This window comes from Arachis ipaensis, chromosome B01 (genome assembly GCF_000816755.2).
Source record: "Arachis ipaensis cultivar K30076 chromosome B01, Araip1.1, whole genome shotgun sequence".
Taxonomy (NCBI): Eukaryota; Viridiplantae; Streptophyta; class Magnoliopsida; order Fabales; family Fabaceae; genus Arachis; species Arachis ipaensis.
The window spans coordinates 94,323,040-94,333,364 of NC_029785.2; the positions used below are offsets into that span (position 1 = coordinate 94,323,040).

General features: G+C 40.3%; 1 protein-coding gene across 1 annotated transcript; it reads left to right on the forward strand.

The window, feature by feature from the left end:
* Window positions 8,276-9,565, forward strand: LOC107609308. The gene has a single exon (XM_016311216.1). The coding sequence runs from the start codon at window positions 8,276-8,278 to the stop codon at window positions 9,563-9,565; it is 1,290 nt and encodes a 429-aa protein (XP_016166702.1).

The following is a 10,325-nucleotide window of genomic DNA, read 5'->3' on the forward strand; positions in this document are numbered from 1 at the left end:
TTCTAGCTCCATCTTATTATTACTAGGAATACTACTAAAATCTAGGGGTTAAAAGAATGAAAATAGAGGTTTGGAGGGTCAAAATTAGGTTTAAAACGCAAAATATTTATTTGTTGAAAACAGGGCTATGCGTATGCATGCAAGAGGCATGGTATGCATAGGTCTCTTTTTGGACCAGGATGCGTATGCATGCACCTGTCCGCGTACGCATACGCACTGGACAGAATCGCATGTTCGCGTATGCCCCATATTCGCGTACGCATAGGTCCCTTTTTGGGTAGTATGCGTACGCATACACATGTTCGCGTATGCATACGTCCTAAACAGAATCGACTCTTCGCGTAGGAAGGGTATGCGTACGCATGTAAGGGGGGTTCTGCCAAAATTTTGGCTAAGTCCGAAAATCTGTAGAATTTTAGTTTTGAATCCCAAACTTCTGACGTGCATAACTTTTTTGTTTCAAATCATTTGTCATCCATTCTTCGAACAACGTAAACTTGACGGACCCAATTTTTATTTGAAACAAGTTTGAAATAATTTGGAAGTCCAGAAGCCATGTTATAGCTCACCGAAATTTGACCAAAAATCAGCTTTACACAAAAACCTTCAACCTCTATTTTCATTAAGTCCCCATTCAAAATCAACTTACAATACTCAAATTCAGCACCAACACATACAATATCATAGCAACATCACTCCACATCCTTCCACCACCCATCAAACTCCAATTTTAAACAATTCTAGTACATGAACATCACACTTATATCGACAAGATCATCAATAATCCATTATCCATACAAATTCATTACTATCAACTTGTCAATCATCATTTAAAGCATCATTTAACATTCTATATCTATACCTAATATCCAATAACAACCAACTCCCAACCTAATTCACAATTATCATCAAGTCACTAAGCAATTTAACATACACATGCATTCATTCTTATCTTATGGTCATCTAGCCTAAGTTTTCACAAGACATTATATATTAAATACGAGGAACCTAAACCATATATTGGCCAATTTCACCCCTAAGCCAAAAACACCCAAATTGGCGAGGTCACAAGCCTCCGACACCAAAACCTCAGCACCCAAGGCTTAAACGAGCATCCAATCTCTTCAATTGAGTTCCAATCTCGCATATACACTACCTAACACATATTATCACATTTATATGCACCAACTTAATGCTCATTCACAATTAACCAAGGGATTCAATAGGGTTTGAGGATCCTTACCTTATCCATTGATGATTGAAGTATAATCCAACAATTATCCAATGTTAGATTGCACCTAAACTACTAAAATCATCAAAATCACTCAAAACTCAAACAAATTTCGTGGAGAAATGGGGCACAGAGAATTGGGCGCGAATTGGAGAGATACTTACCATTTTGTTCAGATAGAATTGAAGAGGACTCCGAGATGAACGCGTGGCCGTAAACGACTCATCAATCGGAGTTTTGGATTGAAAGATATAAGCAATTGAAGATGAAGGTTATTAGGTTTACCTTCTCGTCTTCTCACCGTAACCCTCCCCCCTATTTTGCCAAGTTCCAGCATATTTCTCTTTGAGGGAAGGAACAAGAGCTGAAGCTCTTTTCATTTAATGGGAATTGGGTTGGGCCATGGGCCCAATATGAACCGGTCCAACTGGTTTGGTCCGTTCGGCTCAATTTTGGGCCAAATTCTTGAAAATTAGTGTCAAAATTTTTGTTTTAATTAGTTCTATCTTATTAAACTATAAAATTAATATTTCTAATTTCTTTTATTAAAAATTAATTTATTAATTAATTATTCACTAATTTTCAATTCAAGACTCTTTCTCCTCATCTTCTACTGCTTATTATTCTTCTTTTTCATCTTTTTCTTCTTCATCTTCACCTTCTTATTTTATTTTTTCAAAATTATTTTTGATTTACTCTATTGAGAGGAATAAAACAAAAAAAAAGAAGAAAATATCAAACAAAAAGAAGAAAAAACATATTAATAACATCTGATTTTGGATGTATTTTTGTTCATGATTTAGTCTTGTTTATGTGGTTATTTTCGAACTGAGTTTATGTGTCGCAATCATTATGGTAACTTTCAGTTCATTTTTCAATTAATTGTGTTGCAATTGTTATGTAATTTCGGTTTATTTCTGAGGTAATTGTGTCGCAATCATTATATAATTTCAGTTCATTTATGAGTGAATTAAGGCGTATTTGAACTCGTTATCTTTGCAATTCAAAACTCTTTCTCCTCACCTTTTACTGCAATAAAGCAATAAAAACAGCAACAAAAGAATGACGATAAAGAAAAAATACGCGATTAAGAAAAAGGAGAAGGAGGAGAAGGAGAATGAGAAACGCGAAAAAAAAACCACAGTGACGATAGTGTAGAACCCCACGCGTGAACGTAAATGATTTAATTTGAAGAATGATGTGGTGCATATAATCACGCTTTTTTAAATGAGAATAATTTTTATTGGTATTAGATGTACTTAGTTGGACTTAGATGATAATATTTATTAAATGTGAAATGTGTAGTAGATCTGTTCACCAAAACCCTTTTAAGACTGAGAGTAAGAATGGAGTAATCATAAATTTACTTTGGCAACTACTCCTATGAAGATGCCAAAAACATCTTCTCATGATGATCCTTGTTTAAAAAGTGTAACTTATTTATTTAGCAACATTTTAAATAAAGGTAACACTTTTACTTTAAATAAAATCAAGCCCTACAATCTATCATCCAATGATCAAAATAATGTATCTTCACATGATGATAATCATTAAATCTTCGTTAGAGTAGCTACCATTTACTTTTATACTCTAACCTAGTAACAAAACTTTTATTCCGCATCTCCGTACCCCTAATTCACGCAGCAGCACCTCCCTCTCTCTCCCTCATTTTATTTTTTCTGAATTTCCATTCTATCCTTCATGCACTGACCACTGAGAGAGTGAGTATTCTTCATTCGAGAACTCCTCCTCCTCCATCCTTCTCAGGCAGACACCCAGGACGGCATCAGCGGTGGTGGGTTCATCGTTGCTCTCATGGCGCCGTTGCGAGTCCCAACCACAGCGCTCTTCTCCTCCTCCATCCTTCTCATGCAGGAGCAATAGTCGTTCCTCGTCACTCTCAACGCGCTGTCACGAGTCCCAACCGCAGCGCTCTTCTCCGTCATAGCCGTAGCAGAGAACGTCATCGTCTAATCTGCGCCGTCGCCGTGAACTGAGCAGCCCTCGCTGTCGCAGAAGTTCGCGTCCATGCCGAGCAATCGCAGAAGTTCAAATCCTCTCCTGCAACTCAACAATGTCTTCTTCGGAGGTCAGTATATTCACCAAGTTTTGGAGTAAAATATGTTGTTGCTGCTGGTCTTGTTGTTGATAGTTCTAATTATTTATTTTGAGTAAAATTTGTTTTGCTGGTCCTAATTTGTTATTTGATAATAACTTGTTGCTGTGGTTCAATTTTTCGTTGCTGTTATGTTGAAAATTTTTTAGTATAACTTGTTGCTTTAGAATCAGCTTTTAACACTAGTGGAAGAGTAGTGCTTAACAACTACACGATTTGGTGATTTTTAACAAATTTCCCTGTTGTTTCTGTTTCAATTTTGTTGGTGAAATTCATCACTGCACTTTGATTTTGTTGCTAAGTGGGGTAGACGACCAGCCGCTCTTCGAGCACTTGGCCAAAGACTGAGCCAGTAAAAATTCTCCTGGCACACTGGTGGATTTCTTTTGTATCTAAATTTAGAAAATCTCACATTGATTTGCTTGTAGGGGTTTCATTGAGCCACTCAATGGATTTACTGATGAGGGATGGTCAACGATTGGAAATGATGGTGTTAACGATGTTACAATTCCAGTGAATTCATCACCTGACAAGTTGATGGGTCTGATGCAGTTTTATGTGCCAAAGCTTCAATGATGTTACAGGTCAGGATGCTTTGCAATTCCACTTGTGTTTCGCTAAAGTTATAAAATAAAATATTTTATTACTGTGGAATATGTTACAGACAGTTATATATCAAGAATACTCTTTTTGTATGAGCAGTTTAGCATTTATTTTTAGCCGAAAAAAATCACAGAATTCAAATTGTTACAATACAATGGCTATCAATTGCTTAGTTGACTAAGTTGCTCCTTGCCAAAGGGACATACAAAGACTTAGTTGATCAGTTATCAAGCTTTCTATTGAGCTATTCCTTAACATGTGTCACCCTTCTTGTCATTACTAGTTAAAGATAATTATTATTTCCTAATTTTGCTCTTCTCCTTAGTTAAATGTACCGAGACATTGTAGTTTTAATATTTCTCTGATGTTTCCATTTATTCAGAATGTGCCTCCAGCCATTCTTCTGAGGTTCCTGCAGGAGCATGGGTCAGAATGGGCAAGCAATAACATGGATGCGTACTCAGCTGCTGCCATTAAAGTTGGTCCTTGTAGCTTATCAGGATCTCGCGTAGGAAATTATGGGGTCAAGTTATTCTTCCTCTAGCCCACACTATTGAGCAATAGGATTTAATAAATTGGTGTAAAAATCTGTAATAACTAATAAGAATTATATGATTGTTCTATCCTAACTTTTTATTTTATTTTATTTTAATTAATGGTAGTTTCTGGAAGTGATTAAATTTGGAAGGAATTGCTCGTTCTCCTGAAGAAGCAATGATGCCCAGAGAAGTCTTTCTCTTACAAGTGAGTTTCTTCAGTTTCTTTCCCCATCTTGCTTGTTTTAATGCTTCCACCTGTAACATATGGTACATACTTAATGTGCTTGATTTTTCTAGATGTGATTCTAAGATGTAGAAGCCAACACTTAGGTTCTTTATTATAACTTGAGGTCATGTTTCCCTCGTCTAATATGACACAATTTGGATTATTTAATGATTTTGTAGTCACTTTTGATTTTCCATAAAATATGGTGTGCTTCTAATGTTTAGGCCCAGTTTGGATAAATAACTTAAATAAATTCTTTTGAAATAGCAGCTTATAAGGAAGTTATTTTGTGTTTTATTAATAGCAGCTTATAAATAAGTTATTTTGTGTTTGGATTTTTAGTTATAGAAGTACTTATTTTAAAATGGTAGTGTTTGGATAAATAACTCAAAAAATATAATTTTTTTACACAACAAAATAGATATTAAAATAACGATGATAACAAATACTTTTCAATATTGAATGTTGATTTTACATAACCTAATCACTAAGATTACAATCGATTAGTCAATTGATTCTTTATTTGTTCTCTTATTAGTTCCATTTTTCTTCCCACGTAATATCATTAGAAACTGGTTCTTCTACTCCACCTCACCCATAACGGTGTTCTTGTATGTGGTGAATAGTAACAAAATTCTAATTCACAATAATCTTGATGGCAATGTTAAAGAAAATATTGTGTATTACTTAATGTTTGCTGTTTTATTGTGCATGATATGGTAGGTGAAAATAAAAAATAAATGTGAAATATTTATCAATGTATATTTTATTGCTGTTTTTTATTTTTTTTACTTCTATTAGAACTCTTTCCTCTTTTATTGGGGTCAAGAACTTGTTATAACTAACTATAAAAATAATAGCAAACTATATAAAAATAAAATCACATATGAAAATAAAATTAAAACTGAAATTTCATACCACACACAATGTTAAATACTAATTTAATAATAAAAATAGTGGTAAAATGAAAAAAAAATATCTGAAAGGAATATATGCAGTAGGTGGTTTAGATTGAACATTATCTGAAAATAGTAGTGGAAGACCAATGTTTCTAGCAGATGAAACTTTGCGTGAAAATGATGGTAGAAGGCCAGTATTTTGTACGGAAGTGATAGAATAACTTATGGAGAAGGAGAAGTCATATATTTCTACTCCTTCAAAAATGTGTGAATTAACTTCTCGCTAAAAACTCTTTTTAAAATGGTCACATCTATTTGCTTTTGTTCGATACACGACGAAAGGTAGTGCCTTGAAAGCTATTGCAGAAATGGACCAGCTGAGGCTACGTGGTAGAACGGTCTCGGTGGGGGAAGCTAAGTTTCGAAGGAATATGCAGGCAAAAACCCAACCGGTGATGGTGGAGACCAGAACACAGATACAGAGGAGGCTGGACAAAGTCCTTAGGGAGCATGAGCAGGCCAAGAATCCTGTGGAAGAGCAGGCCAAGAATCCTGTGGAAGAGCAAGACAGGGCAGGGGACCAAGTTGATGCTATGCAGGGTACGGGGGGTACGAAAAGGGTTACAGTACCGATAGTGACAACGAATTTGGAATGGTTGACCAGAAGCTTAGTAGGCCACACACTGAAACCAGTGGAACTTCGATCTTTGAAGAGGGTAATACACACAAATATGCCTCATGTGGACGATGTCCGGGAGATCGGGGAGACAAAAGTTTTATTGACTTTTGATACGGTGGAGCATGCTGATGAGGCGTACACGTTTAGACTGGATACTATGCTACAAGTTTTCCATAGAATAGGGCGATGGGAGGAATCAGAATGTGGTGGGTCTCGCAGAGTATGGTTGGAGTGTATGGGAGTGCCGCTTCATGTATGGGCACCTGAAACTTTCAAAGCAATAGGAGGTCTATGGGGAAACGTTGTCCACTGTGCGGTTCCCATGGGAGAAGGGGCTTCATTTCGGATAGGTAGGGTTCAAGTTGATACCTGTGAGTTTGATGAAATTAGGGAGTGGGTACGAGTTGCTATTGGGGAGAAGGAGATTGCAGTTTTTGTGAAAGAGACGGAATGGGAGGCGGGTGAGACTGGAAAGTTGGTGGAGCAGAAGCACGTCTATAACGGGGGAGATGTAAATGGGAATTGTGAACATATCCGGCGGAAGGGGGGGTTGCTATGGGATCCGGCGGCGGATTTGATCGTCGGAAATGCACAGGGGGGGACCAGGACAAGGGCAGCATAGTCAATTCGGAAATTCTGTTGAATGATAGGAACGTTGAATTTTTGAATTTCGAAAGGATTGGTGACGCAGTAGAATCGGAAGGTAGTACCAGAATTATAGGGAGGGAGGTTGCGCAGAGAATTGGTGGGTGTGAGGAAGGGGACTCTGACAAAACGGTTACTCAGGAGTATAGTACTGGAATAGGGAAGGTAATTGGATCCAAGGGAATACTCATTGGGCCTTTACATATGGGGAAACCAATAAAGACAAAGGCAGGCCATTACTTAGAGGGAGGGGAGATGGGCCAAAATAATGTAAGCCCAATACTAGCTAAACAGGGCTTGGAGGCATGGGAGTATGAGGATGTGAGTGAAAGGTGGGGGCAGTCAGGTGGGCCGCTGGTGGGCTGGAAAAAAGCGAACCGGGTTGCACTGACCCGGAGATCGTTGAAACGGGCAGAGGGCATGGGAGGTGAGCAGGGTTCGGCTGGGGTAAACGGGGGCGATGAAACCAGGTTTGACAGTGGGGCGAGGGACGCCGGGCGAGCCAGGAGGGCGGAACAGATACGGTCACCGGATGCTGGTGTGGCTAGTGGGCAGGAGAACGATCAGGAAAGGTGCGACGTTGTGGAGGTAAGGAAGGATGCGCGTGAGATCCAAGCCGCGGCGGAGGGCGACGGTGTGGCTATGGATTTGGCGAGTGTGGAGGGAGATGCCGGACGGCCAACAATGACTGAGCAGGGGCGGTGGGTGGCAGAACCGGATGAAGTCGCGGCTGGCAGTCAGGGGTATGAGCAGACGCCAATTCTGGGTGTGGATGCGATACGAGAGCCTTGCGATGAGCCTGAGGGCATGTGGCAGATGAGGGCGGCTCGGGAAGGAGTTTTGGGCGGAGGGAGGGAGGTCCAGGACACACAGAAGAACATGGAGGGATTGGGAGGGCTGGCGATGTATTTGGGGGAGGCCCGAGGAGAAGAAGCGGACGTACAGGGATTGGGTAGGGATGACGAAACATGTGAGGAAGAGGCTGAATCTGGAACGGGTGGCGGTAGAAGTGCTGAGGGAGAGGATAAAGGCATGTTCATGGAAGCACAGGCCAAGGAAGATGAGGTTACCTGGGCACTGGCGGTGGAATCTGGTGCTGTGCTGTATGATGAGGAAGCGGATATCATGAGTATATTGAAAGCTCAGAATGAAAAAATAGAGAAAAAACGAAAGTTGGCAAAGCAAAAAGAAAAGGCAAGACGGAGTCGTCCAAAGAACAAAAATAAGGTGAGCAATAATTTGTTTAAATGATTGTGAGTTGTTGGAATATAAGGGGTTTGAGGGGGGATGGGAAGTTGAGCATGGTTAAAATGTTGAAGAAAAAGTATAATATAAACATGTTAGGCTTGCTTGAAACAAAAAGGGAGGATATTTCGAAATATGATATTGGGAGGATTTGGGGTAACAGCTCTGTAGATTGGGAATTTGTGGAATCTGTTGGGGCAGCGGGGGGGCTACTGCTGTTGTGGGATGATAATGTGTTTCAGAAAAGAAATTGCTATAAAGGAGAGAGATGGTTATGCATTGAGGGAGTGTTAACTAAGAATAATTTTCAGTGTGCTTACTGTTTGGTTTACGGGGCGCATGGTAGGGTGGCAAAGCGGGTGGTGTGGGAGGAATTGAGCTATATAGCAGGTTTGTGTCAGATTCCTTTTTGTTTTATGGGGGATTTCAATGAGATTTTGCAAATTGAAGATCGAAAAGGGTTGCAGAGTTTGCCAGGGTCAGCGGAAGAATTTAAGAGTTGGGTGCAAGACATGCAATTGGTGGATCTTCCCCTTACTGATAGGAAGTTCACTTGGTTCAGAGGTCAATCTTGTAGCAGAATTGATAGGGTGCTGGTTAATATAGAATGGGTGGAGGAGTTCCCTGACATTAGGCTGAAAGGGGGGCCAAGAGGATTGTCTGATCACTGCCCGTTGATTGTGGAGGATATAAGAGGAAGAGGGGGGCCTAGACCATTCAGGAGTCTGGATTCTTGGTTTACCCATGAAGATTTTCTGAGGATGGTAAAAAATGAATGGCGGACTTTGGGCGAAGGTCCGTTTCTTGAGAAACTGAAGGCTTTGACACTACCGCTGAGACAATGGCACAAGGCTAACTTTAGTGATATGGAAAACAGACTAACTCAGTTTGAGGAAGAGATTAGGAAGTTGGACGAGAAGGTTAGTGAAGGTATCTATGATGATACAACGGAGGCTAGAAGGAAGGCACTGGTGAGATTTTGTGAAAAATGGTACATTAGGAAGGAAATTCATTGGAAGCAGATGTCTAGATCTAAACATGCAAGAGACATGGACAGAAATACTCGGTACTTCCATCATATTGCATCGGCTAGAAGGCGGAATAACAGGATTGATGCTCTGATGATCCAAGGACGGCTTGTGAGGAATCAGGCAAGGATAAAGCATGCAATAAGGGGATTCTATAAGGAACTGTACCGGCAGGAGTATGTGCCAAGGATTGGTGTTCGGGATGGGTTGTTGCCGCAAATTGATGTAGTTGAGTCAGAGGCCTTGGAGGTTTTACCGTCTGCAGAGGAAATTAAGGAGGCAGTATGGGATTGTGAATCATCGAAGGCCCCAGGTAGTGATGGCTACAATATGAATTTTATCAAGAAATGTTAGGGAGAGGTTGGTCAGGAGTTTACGGCGGCGGTATTGGATTTCTTTCAAAGGGCAACGTTACCATCAGAAGTGAATATAACTTGGGTGACGCTGGCCCCAAAATTCTTGGGCGCCAAGGAAATTAAGGATTTTAGACCAATCAGTTTGGTGGGATGCGTTTATAAGGTGATTTCGAAGGTGATGGTGAGTAGAATGAGGTCAGTTATGCCGGGCTTGGTGGGTGAGACTCAGACTGCATTTGTGAAAGGTAGAAAAATACATGATGGTGCTCTCATAGCATGTGAGACAGTTCATTGGCTCAAGGCAAGGAGAAGAAAAGCGGCTATTATTAAATTAGATTTCCACAAAGCGTATGATAGAGTCAGATGGAGCTTCGTGGATATAGTGCTACAGAAAATGGGATTTGGACAGCGCTGGAGGAAGTGGGTGAAGGAGTGTGTCAGTACGGCCACAATGTCTGTTCTAGTAAATGGGTCTCCTTCAAAGCCGTTCAACATGGAAAGAGGCCTCAGACAAGGGGATCCCCTGTCTCTGTTTTTGTTCGTCCTGGTGGTCGACGTGCTGAATCGGATGGTAGGAGAAGCGGTAAGGAATGGGCGTATTGAACCACTGCTAGTAGGAGGTGAGCATATCGCATTGTCACACTTGCAATTTGCTGATGATACGATTCTGTTTTGCCCCCCAGTGACAGAGACAATAGTCAATTATAAGAGACTGCTGCGGTGTTTTGAGTTGATGTCGGGGTTGAGCATTAATTTTG